This window comes from Eumetopias jubatus, unplaced genomic scaffold, assembly GCF_037043125.1.
Source record: "Eumetopias jubatus isolate StellerSeaLion01/CBP00866 unplaced genomic scaffold, mEumJub1_p1.0 scaffold_14, whole genome shotgun sequence".
In the NCBI taxonomy this organism is placed as follows: Eukaryota; Metazoa; Chordata; class Mammalia; order Carnivora; family Otariidae; genus Eumetopias; species Eumetopias jubatus.
The window spans coordinates 32,954,073-32,973,484 of NW_028274820.1; the positions used below are offsets into that span (position 1 = coordinate 32,954,073).

The following is a 19,412-nucleotide window of genomic DNA, read 5'->3' on the forward strand; positions in this document are numbered from 1 at the left end:
AGAATAAATACTGTCCTCTTTTGGTGGGAAACTACATTGTATGGCAATTCGTTGTTTTACAATTTGGACACTTCAAGCTGTAGACAAACCTGCCGATGCTGTTTTGGTAAACCAGAGAGAGGCAGTCGTTCACTCAGCCCAGACCCTCGATAAGAAAGGAGCCTCCTTGAGCCAGCCTCTTTTGTAAGATGGCCAGTTAGACAGCCAACTGACCCAGTACCACACATGGAGACCTTTCCAGAGATGGTAAGAAGGCTAACAGGATGTCTTGGGCTTAGAGAATATAGAGAATACTTCACAGGGAGAGAAAACAAACAACTCCCCTCATAGTGGGTCAAAATCGTCTTATAACAGAGCTACATTCCTAACCCAACACAGTAAACTTTATCCTTTGTACAAGAAAAAAAAAAAAGGAAAGAAAAAGCCCTTTGGAGGAGATATAATTCATTTTTCTTGATTAGTTATTCCACCCAAAAATAGCAAACAATCAGTGAGCTCTTATTCTGTGATAGATATTATTCTACACAAATTCATGTATACCATTCCTTTTATCCTCACAATCACCTCCCAACGTTTATTATCATCACGACTTTACACAGAGGCACAGAGAGGTTAACTAACTTGTTCAAGGTAACACAGCCGGCAAGTGATGACCCAAAGATTTAAACCCAAGCAATCTAACTCAGAGCCCACAACCTTAAACCCTGTGTTACAAAACTTCAAAGAGGTGGGCGACTGGTTGCCTACCAGTATCTAGGAGTCAGTGGGCTAACCCTGAGTCACTTGCTTCCAGACTTACTGTTACATGAGGAACGAAGATAATATAAAATCTTAGGTTGAGTTTTTGTTACACACAGCCAAACCCATTCCTAAATAGTCCACTTCCATTTTTTTTTCCCTGATGATGCCCCTGTCTACCTCCCTACCTATACAGCAAATGCTAGACCAGGAATCAGTTCCCTGTGGACCACCAGCCAAATGTTTATATAAAGCTTCAGTGGAAGAGCGCCATGTTCACTTGTTTCTGCACTCCACGGGTGCATCTGTACTACAACAGAGACCATATGGCGCTCAAAATCTAAACTGTTTACTTTCTTACCCTTTATAGAAAAAGTCTGCTAACCCCTGTCCTAGAACATATGCTCCATGCTATCAGACACTTTATCTCCTTCTTGGCATTTTTTTTTTTTTTACCACCTGGAACAGTATGTAGCACAGAACAGTCACTGCAAAAAAATATTTCTTGAATGCATACATTAGAACGTACAAATACCAAAGAGAAATCAGTTAGCCAGGCATGGGGAGACCTGCATATTTATGTATTTTGGGGTACATCAAAAGTTAATGTTTGGCCTCTTCCATGTAGGGAGCAACTCCTTTCTCTGTTATGTTTTCAGCCGTTATGGCGAGGGTATCCTCAGCTTGATATCTGAACATCTACTGCGAAACAGAGAGCATTCCTGCCTAGGTGGTAGCTTTACTGTTAAAAATGCCATCAGTAAAAGCAGGTACGACCAACATACGTCAACCTTTCAGAATCCATTCCTTTTTGTTTTCATCTTAACAAGTGGGATGGATGTCTTACAGAGGCAGCATGCCGGGCCTGCTCACATCCTGACAAGTGCATATGTCACGCAAGAGCTCGGTCTCAAGCCAGTCTGACAAACACACCATGAACTCTCTCTGCGCACCACTGATAGGACTTTTCATGAGGTTTACTCAGCGCCCAGTGATGGCAGGCGAGAGATACTCATCAGGTCAGGTTCATGGACTATTTCAGGAACCTGGGCCCTAAAGGAGCAACCAACTACAAGGACAAAGGAAGGCTTGAAAAATTAGCCTTCTTACCCCAAAACAGACTTACATCTTCAAGTTGCTGAGTTTCACGCAAAGGTACGTATTTTTTTGTGGCTTATGTATCCAGCTACAAATATAAACAGCTCCTTCTTTACTCAGGACTCACAGGTAAATCCAAAAAATAGACATAAACACTTACCCCTATAATCCTTGAAAATATTACTGAAAATGCTGGTTGCAGGCCTCCATTTATAATAGCACAAAATATACCAACCACAAAATAAGGCCATTCAGTTATATTCAGCTTCAGAATCCTCCAGAAGGAAACTGGAGGTACATTTTCATTCTGGAAAGCAAAATATTACAACAGGCTAGTTAGAAAAAGAACTGATACTTTTTATCAATTTAATGATGCACAGTCCTTCAGTATGTACCAAATTTTTTTTTAAGATTTTATTCATATATTTATTTGAGAGACAGAGAACACGAGCAGGGGCAGAGGGAGAGGGAGATGTGAGGGAGAAGGAGAAGCAGACGCCCTTGCTGAGCAGAAAGCTCGATGCGGGGCTCGATCCCAGCAACCTGGGATCATGACCTGAGCCGAAGGCAGACGCTTAACTGACTGAGCCACTCAGGTGCCCCTGTACCAAAATTTTTAAATGAAGATACTCATTCCTGTTTTCTTATGAACTGATGGCTATTTAATTTTTTAAAAAGTGCTGACAGATTCTATTATATTGCTCCTTTATATTTTAAGAAATAAATGATGTTTCCACAAACATTTAACACTTACCTGACATTTGGAAAATTTACAAGTAGGAATAAAAGAACAGAAGTGTCCCCCTTAGAATCTCTTTATAATATAGGGGCGCCGGGGTGGCTCAGTCAGTTAAGCATCCAACTCTTGATTTAGGCTCAGGTCATGATCTCAGGGTCTTGAGATCAAGCCCTCTGTTAGGCTCTGCGCTCAGCAGGGAGTCTGTTTCTCCCTCTCCCTCTGTCCTCCCCCCCCACCCCCACCTCCTTGTGCACGCACTCTCTCTAAGAAACAAGTAAATCTTAAAAAAGGAATATCTTTACATAATTCTAAAATTCTTGTCTTATAAATTCTCATTCATAAATTGTAACCTGAGACTCAAATGTTGAGATTTTGGTTTGTGGAATGTTTTGGGAATAGGACAGGAGGATTCTGGGTAATTCTTTCTTGTTCCCACTCCTGCCACCCCAGTGCTAGCCCAGAGGGAGGGCTGAAGACATAACTCTACATCCTCTCCATACCAAGTCCTCTTCTGTACCAAGCTTTCTGTCCTGGCCTTGTGGGTCATGTATATTCTTGCGAGTTGATCTTCTTCTTATTAAACTGGATCCTGAATCTTTAGGAGACATTTCCAAGGCATCAATTTCACTTTTGGATTCACCAATTGCATTTTCTAATTCAATTTCATTCCCTCTTGTCTAAAATAAACAAGAAATAAGCATAAGCAGGTTAAGGCTCAGAAAACCTGAAAATTAATTGCCAAACATCAGCTATCAAGGAAAGTGGTAATTTACATCATTGTAGGAAAAGATAAAGTTAAACTGCTGCTGGGGGGGTTGTGTGTAAATGTGTGATATATATATATTTTTTTAATGTGTAATATATTTGAAAATTAAAACCACTGAATGGGGATTGCCTGCGAATATGCTGAAATAACATGACGTCCTTTCCTTGTATCTTACCTTGTCATCTCCTTTTTGTACGTGTTTGGGACTCGATATTATTTGCTTTGGGCCACTGCTATCAACAGAAATATGCTGCATGCCATTCTGTGACCCATGTTTGTCATTTAAAATTTTCTCAGTAGCCACGTTAAAAAATGCAAGAGATAAATCCATTTTTACTCTTTACTTTAACCTAATGTATCCAAGATATTAGCTTTTCTTTTTTTTTTAAAGATTTATTTATTTATTTATTTGACAGAGAGAGAGGGAGAGAGTGAGAGGAGGAACACAAGCAGGGAGAGTGGGAGAAGGAGAAGCAGGCTCCCCGCTGAGCATGGAGCCCGATGCGGGGCTCGATCCCAGGACCCTGGGATTATGACCTGAGCCAAGGCAGACGCTTAATGACTGAGCCACCCAGGTGCCCCAAGATATTAGCTTTTCAACATGTAATCATCGTAAAAACTTACTGAGGTATTTTGCATTCTTCTTTTGTACCACGTCTTTGGAATCTGGAATGCATTTTCTACTTAAAACACTTCAATTCAGAATAACTGTCACTGAAGCGTTCAATAGCCACATGAGGCTAATGGCTACTACAGTGGATAGATGACCTTTAAACCTTTTTAAATTTTATTTTTCTCTAATTATCTTTCTTTGTTTTCCCTCCTTTTCAATGGGAAGAAAAATCTGGTCTGAATTCCCCAAGTATTTTTCTCACCTCTCAAGATAATCAAGTCAAGTAATGATATAGTACTAAACACACCAGTTTTTACCTGAGATATTTCAGGAAAACTCTAGAGTTGGACAATACCTGCATTGTGACAAGTTTGAAGTAAATGCCTTTCTCTTTCATGAGTTCATCATGATTTCCTTTCTCCACAATGACTCCATCATCAAAGCCAGCGATGACATCAGCATTACGAACTGTAGACAAACGATGAGCTATCACAATGGTGGTCCGGCCTTTTCTGGCCTAAAGAGAGAAATATTAGGTTTTTTGAATACATGGACAATTATAGGCAAAAATTCATTCAATTTATATTTACTGAATGCCAATGCCTTGGATACTGTAAAACCATCGAAGCTATATAAGGTAGTCTCTGTCTTCAATAAATGTATAGTCAATTGATAATGGTTTAAAATGGTGTTTTATTCTAACACATATTAACACAAATGTGACGATCACATATTAATATCAGGTAAGCTTCTAAGAATTTTACTCAACCTCTATCAGCCCAAGTTTACAACAATAATCAGGGGCTTATACAAAGTAAAAAACACTATAGTCCAGGCACTAGCCAATCAGAGCAGACCCAGGCCAGTGTGTGGTACTGGTACAGACCATACAGCACCAGTCTGGGGACCCCTAGCATCCCATCTCATGGAACTTCTGGATGATTAAGGTGGATAATCAATGTGAGGCAGCAAAGTCCAGTCTCCAGTGCCACATTGATCTGAACTCAAATCTTAGCTCTGCCATTCATGAATTCCACAATTTTATCCAAATCTTTTAACTTGTGTGAGGCTCAGTTTACTCACATATAAAATGGAGATAATTAGCACTCACTTCTTCAAATAGTTGTGATGACCAAATAATATAATGTACACAAAGCATTGTGATATATATACAAAAGTACTTAATGAAAGTTACTCATTCCTAGGTAGAAGGATTATGGAAAAACTGAAGAGCTATGCAAACGTTTTTAAATGCCCAGTGTCATTTTTATTTACTATGGAAGAGGTTAACATAGTTTAATATGGAACGAGAACTTTCTGAGATTTCTTTCACCTCTGTAACTTTCCCCAAGTCTTATGACTTTTGTGACTTTGTATCTCTCTCCAGGAACTAGCAATAAAATCCTCAAGCTAACAAGAGGCATACTGATCAATATAAAGAAGAGAAGTGGAAAACCCTGACAAGGGCACCTGGGTGGCTCAGTTGGTTAAGCAACTGCCTTCGGCTCAGGTCATGATCCTGGAGTCCCAGGATAGAGTCCCGCATCGGGCTCCCTGCTCGGCAGGGAGTCTGCTTCTCCCTCTGACCCTCCCCCCATCTCATGCTCTCTCTATCTCATTCTGTCTCTCAAATGAATAAATAAAATCTTTAAAAAAAAAAAAGAAAACTCTGACAAGAAAAAAACAATACATGTAGAAAAATTAGATGGTAGCAAACAGAGGGTAGAGAAGATAATGAATCAATTCTTTGGATACTTTTAAGGGGGGCATGTGGAATTCTCCCTCCAAAATTTACATTCTAAAGGAAAAGTATTTTTTAATAGTTAATGTATTTTGGGGGGGGCAGAGGGAGAGAGAGAGAGAGAGAATCTTAAGTACGCTCCATGCCCAGTGCAGAGCCCTACACGGGGCTTGATCTCACAATCCTGGGATCATGACCTGAGCTGAAATCAAGAGTCAGATGCTCAACCAATTGAGCCACACAGGTGCTCCTAAAGAAAAAGTATTTTTAATCCAACCTTTTAAAATCATTTTTATTTATAATTTAATGCATATTTCCATTGTAAAATAATAAGAAAACACAGACGTATAAGCAAAGTGAAGGGGGAAATAGCAGCCACAATTCCATTTGCCTCTATTTTGGTTCACTCAGTTTTTAGTAACCTGCTTTTCCCTTCCTCAACAATCTATTCAACACATTGACAGGATGTGTAAAGGAACATCCACTGGTCATTTTGTTATTAGAGAAAGGGAAAGCTGGAACAAATATAAGTTCATCTTTGAATTCTACGGTGACACTTCTACTCAGGGCACTTCTGGGCTAAAAGGTCTTCACATTCTGGAGAGGAAGATGGCGGTAAAGTAAGAGGACACTAGGTTCATCTCCTCCCACAAACAACTAGATAACTATCACATCAACCTAGATACCCCAGAAATCCCCCTGAAGACTGAAAGAACAAACTCCACAACTAAGGAGAGAGAAGAGGCCTCATTAATAAGGCACAAAGTGAGGAGATGTGTTTTAGGGGAAAACAGGTCACAGAAGCTGCAGTGGGGAGGGAGTCGTAGTTGCAGAGAAGGGCATGTGACAGAGGGAAAGAGAGAGAGAGAGAGGAGCACACAGGGAACGCACAAGGAGAATACTTCCCCAAAACCACTGACTTGGAAAACAAGATGGGCTGAATTTTGTGAGTTCTTGCAACCATCAGGGCTTAAAGCCTGGAGTTTTAAAGGTCAGTGGGCTTGGCTGGGATAAATCTTGTAGGGCACTGCGCTGGTCCTGGAAAGAAGGCAAACAACCTGGGAGTGGGTAGCATGGAAAAATGATCTGAAAAATGCTTGGGGTACACCGGGGGGATATTATTCACTCTTTACAAAGCATATCCCTGAGAGGCAGTGTTTGAGGAGACACCTCTCTGGGAACAAAGGAGCTGGCTGGCACCATTTCCCTTCCCCAGCCCTCAGCATAAACACAGAGCCAGCCACCTGAAGAAAGCAGCTCAGCTCAGACAATGGCTATCTAACTTGCTTAAACCAAGCCCATCCTGCTGTGCTCTGGTGGGACTGCCCTTCTAAGTCAGGCTTACCTCAGTTGGAGCATGGTAAGCCCCTCCTCCAGAAGACCAGCACAAACCCCTGCCCACTCCATGTCTCCCCATCAGAGCGTTCTACTGGGCCTCAGTTCTGGTGGAGTTGGTGTCAGGTCTCATTTCACAAGCAGACCAGAGCACACCTAGTTAAAACTCACCACATTCAGGCCAGAGACCAAACACTGCCTACAGCAGGCAAGGAGAGCCTCTGCAAATGACTGGCCTGAAGGAAAGAGCAGCCAAAACACAACAGCAGAGCACAAGCAGCACACACCAGAGACACTCACTGAAGTGCCAAGCCATTGACACTACATGACCTCTTCTTCATAAAGCCATTATTTTCCAGAAGCAGGAGACATAAATGGCTTTTGTAGCACAGAGAAGAAGGCAGAGACTTAGACAAAATGCCAAGATGGAGGAATTTATCTGAAATGAAAGAACAAGTCAAGGCCACAGCCAGAGAACTAAGCAATACAGATATAAGTAACATGCCTGATGGAGAATTTAAAGCAATAATCATAAGGATACTCACTGGGCTTGAGAAATGAATAGAAGACATCAGGGAGACCCTTACCACAGAGATAAGGAAGTTAAAAAAGAAGTAGAGATGAAGAATGCAATAAACAAGATTGGAAACAGGTTTGATGCAATGAACAGCAGACTGGGAAAAGCAGAGGAATGAATTAGTGACCTAAAAGACAAAATAATGGAAAATAATGAAGCTGAACAAAAGAGAGAAAGAAGAATTATGGAACATGAGAATAGACTGAGAGAACTCAGTGACTCCGTCAAATGTAATAACATTCATATTATAGGAGTCCTAGAAGGAGAGAGAGAGAAAAGGGGGCAGAAAATTTATTTCAAGAAACAACAGCAGAAAACTTCCCTTATCTGGGGAAGGAAACAGATGTCTAGATTCAGAAGGAAGAGAGAACTCCCATCAAAATCAACAAAAGCAGGCCAAAACAAAGACATATTTTAATTAAATTTGCAAAATATAGTGATTTAAAAAGACATCTTAAAAGCAGCAAGACAAAAGAAGTCCTTAACTTACAAGGGAAGACCCATAAGGCTAGCTGGAGATCTCTCAACAAAAACTTGGCAAGCCAGAAGGGACTGGCATTATATATTCAAGGTGCCGAATGGGAAAAATCTGCAACCAAAAATATTCTATCCAGCAAGGCTATCATTCAGAATAGAAGGAATGTTAAAAAATATCCCAGACAAATAAAAACTAATGGAGTTTGTGACCACTAAACCAGCCCTGCAAGAAATATTAAAGGGGACTCTTTGAGTGTAAAGGAGAGACCAAGAGTAACAAAGGCAAGAAAGGATCAGAGAAAATCTCTACAAACAATGACAAAGCAAGTAATAAAATGAAAATACATACTTATCAATAATTACTTTGAATGTAAATGGACTAAATACTCAATCAAAAGACATAGGGTATCAGAATGGATAAAAATACAAGACGCATCTTTATGCTGCCTACAAGAGGCTCATTTTAGACCTAAAGACACCTACAGATTGAAAGTGAGGGGATGGAGGAACATTTATCATGCAAACGGATGTCAAAAGAAAGCCAGAGTAGCAATACTTATATCGGAAACTAGACTTTAAAACAAAGAATATAAAAAGAGACAAAGATGGGCATTATATAATCATAAAGAAGACATTCCAACAAAAAGATACAACTATAGATATCTATGTACCCGACAAGGGAGCACTCAAATATGTAAAAAAATTAATAACATAAAGGTACTGATTGATAATACAATAATAGTAGGGGAAATTTAACACCTCACATCAATGGACAGATTATGTAAGCAGAAAATCAACAAGGAAACAATAGCTTTGAATGACATACTGGACCAGATGGACTTAACAGATGTATTCAGAACATTCCATCCTAGAACAGCAGAATACATATTCTTTTCAAGTGCACGTGGGATATTCTCCAGAATAGATCACATACTGGGCAACAAAACAGGGCTCAACAAATACAAAAAGACTGAAATCATACCATACACCTTTTCTGAGCATGCATAATGAAACTAGTAATCAACCACAAGAAAAAAATTTGGAAAGACCACAAATACATGGAGGTTAAACAACATGCTACTAAAGAATGAATGGGTCAACCAGGAAATCAAAGACAAAATAAAAAAAATTCATGGAAACAAATGAAAATGAAAACAAAACACTCCACCACCTTTGGGATACAGTAAAAGCAGTCTCAAGAGGGAAGTATATAGCAATACAGGCCTACCTCAAGAAGCAAGAAAAATCTCAATAAATAACCTAAACTTACACCTAAAGAAGCTAGAAAAAGAACAACAAATGAAGCCTAGAGCCAAGAGAAGGAAGGAAATAACAAAGACTAGAGCAGAAATAAATTATATAGAAACTAAACAAACAAACAAAAAACCAATAGAATAGGTCAATGAAACCAGGAGCTGGTTCTTTGAAAAAATTGATAAAATTGATAAACCTCTAGCAAGACTTATCAAAAAGAAAAGAGAAAGGACCCAAATAAATAAAATCACCAATGACAGAAGAGAAATAACAAACACCAAAACAATACAAACAATTATAATTGAATACGATGAAAAACTATATGCCAACAAATTGGACAACCTGAAGAAATGGAAATTCCTAGAAACATATAAACTACCAAAAGTGAAACAGAAAGAAGTAGAAAACTTGAACAGACTCGTAACAGCAAAAACATTAAATCAGTAATCAAAACACCTCAACCAACAAAAGCCTAGGGCCAAATGGCTTCAGAGGTGATTTCTACCAAACATTTAAACAAAAAGTTAATACCGATTCTTCTCAAACTATTCCAAAAAAATAGAAAAGGAAGGAAAACTTCCAAATTCATTCTATGAGGCCAGCATTACCCTGATACTAAAACCTGATAGAGACTCCACTAAAAAAGAGAACTACAGGCCAATATCCCTGATGAACATGGATGCAAAACTTCTGAATAAAATACTAGCAAACCAAATCCAGCAATATATTAAAAAAATCATTCACCATGATTAATTGAGATTTATTCCTGGGTTGCAAGCGTTGTTCAATATTCTCAAATCAATCAACATGATACACCACATGAACAAAAGAAAGGGTAAGAACAGTTTCCCTTCATTTCAACAGACACAGAAAAACATCTGACAAAGGACAACATCCATTCATGAAAAAAACTCTGAACAAAGTAGGTTTAGAGGGAACATACTTCAACATCATAAAGGCCATATATGAAAGACCCACAGCTAACATCATCCTCAATGGGGAAAAACTGAGAGCTTTTCCCCTAAGGTCAGGAACATGACATGGATGTCCACTCTTTTTTTTTTTATTTTTTTATTGTTATGTTAATCACCATACATTACATCATTAGTTTTTGATGTAGTGTTCCATGATTCATTGTTTGTGCATAACACCCAGTACTCCACGCAGAATGTGCCCTCTTTAAAACCCATCACCAGGCTAACCCATCCCCCCACCCCTCTCCCCTCTAGAACCCTCAGTTTGTTTTTCAGAGTCCATTGTCTCTCATGGTTCGTCTCCCCCTCCGATGTACTCCCCTTCATTCTTCCCCTCCTGCTATCTTCTTCTTCTTTTTCTTTTTTCTTAACATATGTCGCATTATTTGTTTCAGAAGTACAGATCTATGATTCAACAGTCTTGCACAATTCACAGCACTCACCATATGGATGTCCACTTTTACCACTATTGTTCAACATAGTACTGGAAGTCCTAGCTGCAACAAAAAGATCCCATAGGGTCTTCAATAGGTATTTATTCAAATCAGAAATGAACCCACAACTATATGGTCAATTAATCTTTGACAAAGCAGGAAAGAATATTCCATGGGAAAGATAATATCCAACAAATGGTTTTGGGAAAACTGGATAGCAACATACAAAAGAATCAAACTGGACTACTTTCTTACACCATACACAAAAATAAATTCAAAATGGATTAAATACCTAAATGTGAGACATGAAATCATAAAAATCCTAGAGGAAAACACAGGTAGCAAACCTCTTTAACATCAGCTGTAGGAATTTCTTTCTAGATATGTCTCCTCAGGCAAAGGAAACAAAAGCAAAAATAAACTACTGAGACTTCATCAAAATTAGAAGCTTTCTGCACAGTGAAGGAAATAATCAACAAAACTAAAAGGCAGCTTACTGAATGGGAGAAGATATTTGCAAATGACATATCTGATAAAGAGTTAGTATCCAAAATATATAAAGAAATTATAAAACTCATTACTCAAAAAATGAATAATCTAATAAAAAATGGGCAGAAGACATGAACAGACATTTTTCCAAAGACGACATACAAATGACCAATAGACACATGAAAAGCTGCTCAACATCACACAACATCAGGAATTACAGAACTACAGTGCAATATCACCTCACACCTGTCAGAATGGCTAAAATCAAAAACACAAGAAACAAGAGGTGTTGGTGAGGATGTAGAGAAAAGGAACCCTTGTGCATTGCTGGTTGGGATGCAAACTGGTGCAGCCACTGTGGAAGAAAGATGGTGGAGGAGTAGGGGACCCTATTTCAACTGGTCCCTGGAATTGAGCTGGATATCTATCAGACCACTCTGAGCACCCACGAAACCAGCCTGAGATGTAAGATCTGGATCTCTACAAACATAATATCGCAGGCAATTCGTTTCGAGGTACGAAGCGGGGAGCCGTGATTCTGCGGGCAGATATCGGAGGATAAACGGCAGCAGGAAGGTGCCTGGCCATGGGGATCCTACACCACCAGTGAGCAACAGCCTCGTGCGCTGGGGATGGGCCACAGACTCACAGACCAGGAGCCACGGGAAAGGACTTTAGGGCAGCCCCCAGGGCGAAAACCTGGAGCGGCGGGGTCGCACAGGTGAACTGGGGGTGGCTGGTGGTTTTAGAAGCGCAAAGGGCAGAGACGTGCCCCGACCTGGAAGCAGGACTGGGGGCGCTGCAGAGGGGCACACAACTCAGGACGCTGCAGTTTATAGCAGTGCTGACAGAAACGGAGATGGTGTGGCCTGGAGAGCTCACTTAAGAACAGATGGCAGTCTCTCTGCTCTGAGGCAGAGGGTTGGAAACCGTCTCTTCTGCTCTGACTCGCGGAAGAGAGGCGGAAAGCCGCCAGGGAAAGCTGCCAGAGAATAAAAGCCCCAAAAACTGATTCCTGCGGAGCCCATCCCCCACCACGGGGGGGGGGGGGCAGGGCAACTCCGCCCAAACAGGGTTGCTTGAGTAACAGCGTGGCAGGCCCCTCCCCCAGAAGACAGGCTGGGAAAACAAGAGGCCAGCAACCCTAAGGTCCCAAGAAAACAGGTGCATCTTGCTCCAGTTCTGGTCAATAATTTGGACTCTATACATTCCCTCAAAGGGCAGAAATGAAGGCTGAATTGGCAGAACTTAAAAATGCTAACAATGAGATCCAATCCAATCTATATAATCTAACAGCTAGGGTAACTGAGGCAGAAGAACGAATAAGTGACCTGGAAGACAATATAATAGATAAAAAGGGAAAAGAGGAGGCCAGGGAAAAACAACTCAGAATCCATGAAAATAGAATCAGAGAAATAAGTGACACCATGAAGCGTTCCAGTGTCAGAATGATTGGAATCCCGGAGGGAGTGGAGAGAGAGAGAGAGAGGACTAGAAGATGTATTTGAGCAAATCGTAGCTAAGAACTTCCCTAATCTGGGGAAGGAAACAAACATTTGCGTCCTAGAGGCAGAGAGGACCCTTCCCAAGATCAAGGAATACAGGCCAACACCGCGGCATGTAATAGTAATACTTGCCAATCTTAGAACCAAGGAAACCATCTTAAAGACAGTTAGGGGGAAGAGATTCCTTACATACAGAGGGAGAAACATCAGAATAACATCAGACCTACCCACAGAGACCTGGCAAGCCAGAAAGGCCTGGCAAGACATAATCAGGGTACTAAACGAGAAGAGCATGCAGCCAAGAATACTTTATCCGGCAAGGCTTTCATTTAGAATGGATGGAGAGATGCAGAGCTTTCACGACCAGCAGAAACTGAAAGAATATGTGACCATTAATTTGCCCTGCAAGAAATATCAAGAGGGGTTCTATAAAAGGAAAAAGACCCCAAGAGTGATATACAACAGAAATTTACAGGGACAATCTATAAAAACAACGTCTTCACAGGCAACATAATGACAATTAATTCATATCTTTCAATAATCACTCTCAACGTGAATGGCCTAAATAAAACGGCACAGGGTTGCAGATTGGATAAAAAGACAGGACTCATCCATATGCTGCCTACAAGAGACTCATTTTGAACCTAAAGATACATCCAGACTGAACGTGAAGGGATGGAGATCCATCTTCCATGCCAGCTGACCTCAAAAGAAAGCTGGGGTAGCAATTCTTATATCAGACAAATTAGATTTTAAACTAAAGTCTGTAATTAGACACAGAAGGACACTATATCATTCTTAAAGGGTCTATCCAATGAGAAGATCTAACAATTGTAAATATCTATGCCCCCAACATGGGAGCAGCCATCTACATAAGCCAACTGTTAACCAAAATAAAGAGTCATATTGATAACAATACATTAATTGTAGGAGACCTCAATACTCCACTCTCAGCAATGACAGATCATCTAAGCAGAAAATCAACAAGGAAACGAGAGCTTTGAATGATACACTGGATCAGATGGACCTCATAGATATTTATAGAACATTCCACCCTAAAACAACAGAATACTCATTCTTCTCGAGTGCACATGGAACTTTCTCCAGAATAGAGCACATACTGGGTCACAAATCAGGTCTCAACCGATATCAAAAGATTGAGATTATTCCCTGCATATTCTCAGACCACAATGCTTTAAAACTCGAACTCAATCACAAGAAAAAATTTGGCAGAAATTCAAACACTTGGAAACTAAAGACCACTCTGCTCAAGAATGTTTGGGTCAACCAGGAAATCAAAGAAGAACTTAAACAATTCATGGAAACCAATGAGAACGAAAACACATCGGGCCAAAACCTATGGGATACTGCAAAGGCAGTCCTAAGGGGGAAATACATAGCCATCCAAGCCTCATTCAAAAAAATAGAAAAATCCCGAATTCACCAACTAACTCTACACCTTAAAGAACTAGAGAAAAAGCAACAAACGATGCCTAAGCCACGCATTAGAAGAGAAATAATTAAAATTAGAGCAGAGATCAATGAATTAGAAACCAGAAACACAGTAGATCAGATCAACGAAACTAGAAGTTGGTTCTTTGAAAGAATTAATAAGATCGATAAACCACTGGCCAGACTTATGCAAAAGAAAAGAGAAAGGACCCAAATTAATAAAATTATGAATGAAAGGGGAGAGATCACGACTAACACCAAGGAAATAGAAACAATTATTAGAAATTATTAACAACAACTATATGCCAATAAACTGAGCAATCTGGACGAAATGGATGCCTTCCTGGAAACCTATAAGCTGCCAAGACTGAAACAGGAAGAAATTGACAACCTGAATAGGCCAATAACCAGTGACGAGATTGAAGCAGTGATCAAAAACCTCCCAAAAAACAAGAGTCCAGGGCCTGATGGATTCCCTGGGGAATTCTAACAAACATTCAAAGAAGAAATAATACCTATTCTACTGAAGCTGTTTCAAAAACCAGAAACAAAAGGAAAACTTCCAAACTCATTCTATGAGGCCAGCATTACCTTAATCCCCAAACCAGGCAAAGACCCCATCAAAAAAGGAGAATTTCAGACCGATATCCCTGATGAATATGGATTCCAAAATCCTAGCTAATAGAATCCAACAATACATTAAAAGGATCATCCACCACGACCAAGTGGGATTTATCCCTGGGATGTAAGGGTGCTTCAACATTCGCAAATCATTCAATGTGCTAGAACACATTAATAAGAGGAGGGAGAAGAACCATATGGTCCTCTCAATTGATGCTGAAAAAGCATTTGACAAAATACAACATCCTTTCCTGATTAAAACTCTTCAGAGTATAGGGATAGAGGGAACATTCCTCAAGTTCATAAAATCCATCTATGAAGAACCCACAGCGAATATCATCCTCAATGGGGGAAAGCTGAGAGCCTTGCCCTTAAGATCAGGAACACGTCAAAAATGCCCACTCTTGCCACTATTGTTCACAATAGTACTAGAAGTCCTAGCAACAGCAATCAGACAACAAAAAGCAATAAAAGGTATTCAAATTGGCAAAGAAGAAGTCAAACTCTCTCTTTTTGCAGATGACATGATACTTTATGTGGAAAACCCAAAAGACTCCACCCCCAAATTACTAGAACTCATACAGCAATTCAGTAATGTGGCAGGATACAAAATCAATGCACAGAAATCAGTTGCTTTCTTATACACTAACAACACAACTGTAGAAAGAGAAATTAGAGAAACGATTCCATTTATAATAGCCAAAAACCATAAGATACTTCGGAATAAACCTAACCAAAGAGGTAAAGGATCTATACTCTAGGAACTACAGAACACTCATGAAAGAAATTGAAGAAGACACAAAAAGATGGAAAAATATTCCATGCTCATAGATCGGAAGAATAAACATTGTTAAAATGTCTATGCTACCCAGAACAATCTATACCTTCAATGCCATCCCGATCAAAATTCCAATGACATTTTTCAAAGTGCTGGAACAAACAATCCTAAAATTTGTATGGAATCAGAAAAGACCCTGAATCGCCAAGGAAATGTTGAAAAAGAAAAACAAAGCTGGGGGCATCACATTGCCCAATTTCAAACTATATCACAAAGCTGTGATCACCAAGACAGCATGGTACTGGCACAAAAACAGACATATAGAGCAATGGAACAGAATAGAGAACCCAGATATGAACCCTCAACTCTATGGTCAAATAATCTTGGACAAAGCAGGAAAAAACATGCAATGGAAAAAAGACAGTCTCTTCAATAAATGGTGCTGGGACAATTGGACAGCCACATGCAGAAGAATGAAACTCGACCATTCTCTAACACCATTCACAAAGATAAACTCAAAGTGGATGAAAGACCTCAATGTGAGACAGGAATCCATCAAAATCCTAGAGGAGAACATAGGCAGTAACCTCTTTGACATTGCCCACAGCAACTTCTTTCAAGATACATCTCCAAAAGCTAGTGAAACAAAAGCAAAAATGAACTTTTGGGACTTCATCAAGATAAAACACTTCTGCACAGCAAAGGAAACAGTCAACAAAACAAAGAGGCAACCCACAGAATGGGAGAAGATATTTGCAAATGACACTACAGATTAAGGGCTGGTATTCAAGATCTATAAAGAACTTCTCAAACTCAGCACCCAAGAAACAAATAATCAAGTCAAAAAGTGGGCAGAAGATATGAAAAGACACTTTTCTGAAGAAGACATACAAATGGCTAACAGACACATGAAAAAATGTTCATCATCATTAGCCATCAGGGAAATTCAAATCAAAACCACATTGAGATACCACCTTACACCAGTTAGAATGGCAAAAACTGACAAGGCAAGAAACAACAAATGTTGGAAAGGCTGTGGAGAAAGAGGAACCCTCTTATACTGTTGGTGGGAATGCAAGTTGGTACAGCCACTTTGGAAAACAGTGTGGAGGTGCCTCAAAAATTTAAAAATAGAGCTACCGTATGACCCAGCTATTGCACTACTGGGTATTTACCACAAAGACACAGAGGTAGTGAAAAGAAGGGCCATATGCACCCCAATGTTCATAGCAGCAATGTCCACAATAGCCAAACTGTGGAAAGAGCCGAGATGCCATTCAACAGATGAATGGATAAAGATGTGGTCCATATATACAATGGAGTATTACTCAGCCATCAGAAAGGATGAATACCCAACTTTTACATCAACATGGATGGGACTGGAGGAGATTATGCTAAGTGAAATAAGTCAAGTCGAGAAAGTCAATTATCATATGGTTTCACTTATTTGTGGAACATAAGGAACAGCAGGGAGGACATTAGGAGAAGGAAGGGAAAAATGGGGGTGGGGAATCGGAGGGGGAGACGAACCATGAGAGACGATGGACTCTGAGAAACAAACAGGGTTTTAGAGGGGAGGGGGGAGGGGGGATTGGTTAGCCCGGTGGTGGGTATTAAGGAGGGCACGTACTGCATGGAGCACTGGGTGTTATACAAAAACAATGGATGGTGGATCACCACATCAAAAACTAATGATGTATTGTATGGTGACTAACATAATAAAATTAAAAAAAAAAAGTTAAAAATAGAACTACTCTATGATTCAGCAAATGCACTCCTAGGTACTGATCCAAAGGATATGAAAATACTAATTCAAAGGGATACACGCCACCCAATGTTTATAGCAGCATTATCTACAGTAGCCAAAGTATGGAAACAGCCCAAGTGTCCATCAACTGATGAATGGATAAAGAAGAGGTGGTACATGTATACAAGAGAATATTACTCAGCCATAAAAAGAATGAAATCTTGCCATTTGCAATGACGTGGGTAGAGCTAGAGTGTATTATGCTAAGTGAAATAAGTCAGTTAGAGAAAGACAAATACCGTATGATTTCACTCGTATGTGGAATTAAAGAAACAAAACAAATAAGCAGAGGGAAAATAAAAAGAGGGAAGCAAATCAAGAAACAGACTCTTAACTACAGAGAACTGATGGTTACCAGAGGGGAGGTGGGTGGGAGGCTGGGTGGAGTAGGTGACGGGGATTAAGGAGCACACTTGTGATGAGCACCAGGTGATGTATGGAAGTGTTGAATCACTATAGTGTACATCTGAAACTAGTATTATACCGTATGTTGACGCACTGGAATTTAAATAAAAACTTCAAAAAAAAGAGGTCTTCATATTCCTTGTCCTCACAGAACTAGGCTGGTTATCAATACATACCAGAGACCAATCAAACGGTGCCTAGCACAGTGTAAGCCCTCAAATCTGATCTGGTGAATGAGACACATGAACTCAAGGATTGCAGGAAGGTCAGACTCTGTTGACAGTCAAGGACATTTCATGGACCCGGTAAGTTTCCAACATCGTCAGTTCTCTTCCCCTTTCCTGAGGACAAGAGGTTTTTGTCATTTCCCATAGGATCTTCAGTGGGTATTTAACGTCTTGGAAATTAAATGTGAACCTTCATTATATCTTCCTCTTGTTGACAACAGCAAAAACAGAAAGCCTAAATAACAGGGTTATCTCTACAGCCAAGTTTTCAAGATCACAACGAAGACCAATTTTCATTTGAATCTCTCTTTCTCGTGGTTTAATTTAAAAATTTTGCAAGTATCTTTCATTGAAAGTTTGTTTCTATTTAAAAAAAGAAACAGAAATAAATAGAAATTAAATGAACAGATCCAAACAGGACAGGAGATGTGATTTTGATACCTGACTGGATCCCTTTCAGAGCTATCAGAAATGTCCTTTTTAAAAAAGAGTATCAAGAAGAATTAACTCATGTAAAAGTTTTTTTACTTTACAGTGGGATGTCCTTATGCTTACAAATTAGGTTGAAGTGAGGCTCACAGACCTTATCCAGGGCCACTTGAACCACTGCTTCACTTTCAGTGTCCAGAGCTGACGTGGCCTCATCCAGCAGGAGGATCTTGGGGTTGCGAACCAGGGCCCGAGCGATGGCGATTCTCTGCTTCTGTCCACCACTCAGCTGGGCCCCTCTCTCTCCAACCAGGGTGTCAAATTTCTACAACACAACACAGAAGATAAAAGGGTTGGGGTGGTGGTTAGCAAAACAAGAAGCTATGTCAGCTACATTTTAAGATGGGAAGTAATCCCACAAACAACCCACAGGCAATATGATCCAGTTCCTCAAAACTCAGCAATAACCAACCCCAATTTTTACAAATATGCCTACTACGAGTTGATGGTGCCAGAGCTTTAAAATCTGAAGTCATCGTGATTTCTCTTCTTAGGAGTCTCCTCTAATGCGTAGTAGATTCCTAACTTCTGCATTGGGCCAGCATTCTAGTCTTTGAACCTCTAGCATGGCAAAGATCGAGGACTTACATTAGGTAGTTTCATGATAAAGTCATAGGCGTTGGCTTCCTTGACAGCCTTCTCGATCTCTTCCATGGTGACATTTTCGCGGCCATAGCGTATGTTTTCAGCTATCGTGGTGGCAAACAACACAGGTTCCTGACTCACCACACCAGTAATTTCCCGAAGGTGCCTTACGTTTATGGCCCTAATGTCCTGTCCATCAATGCAGACCTGAAATAAAAAGTAAACATGAGTTCCATGCATTGCCGATTCGGAATGTGAGATGTGCCATGGTGACTGCTGATTGCTGCAGCATCGCGTTCAGCAAGAGC

At 40.1% G+C, this 19,412-nt stretch overlaps 1 protein-coding gene across 1 annotated transcript in view; it reads right to left on the reverse strand.

Moving 5' to 3' along the window:
* The window catches only part of ABCB1 (ATP binding cassette subfamily B member 1), a 106,835-nt gene that overhangs the window by 36,458 nt on the left and 50,965 nt on the right, over nucleotides 1-19,412 (reverse strand). Inside the window, exons 12-16 of the mRNA XM_028118237.2 lie at nucleotides 19,108-19,311; nucleotides 18,614-18,784; nucleotides 4,310-4,471; nucleotides 3,076-3,252; nucleotides 1,997-2,143 (exon numbers count right to left, since the gene is read on the reverse strand). Of these exons, the coding sequence (XP_027974038.1) occupies nucleotides 1,997-2,143; nucleotides 3,076-3,252; nucleotides 4,310-4,471; nucleotides 18,614-18,784; nucleotides 19,108-19,311 (861 nt within the window). The remainder of the gene's footprint in view (nucleotides 1-1,996; nucleotides 2,144-3,075; nucleotides 3,253-4,309; nucleotides 4,472-18,613; nucleotides 18,785-19,107; nucleotides 19,312-19,412) is intronic.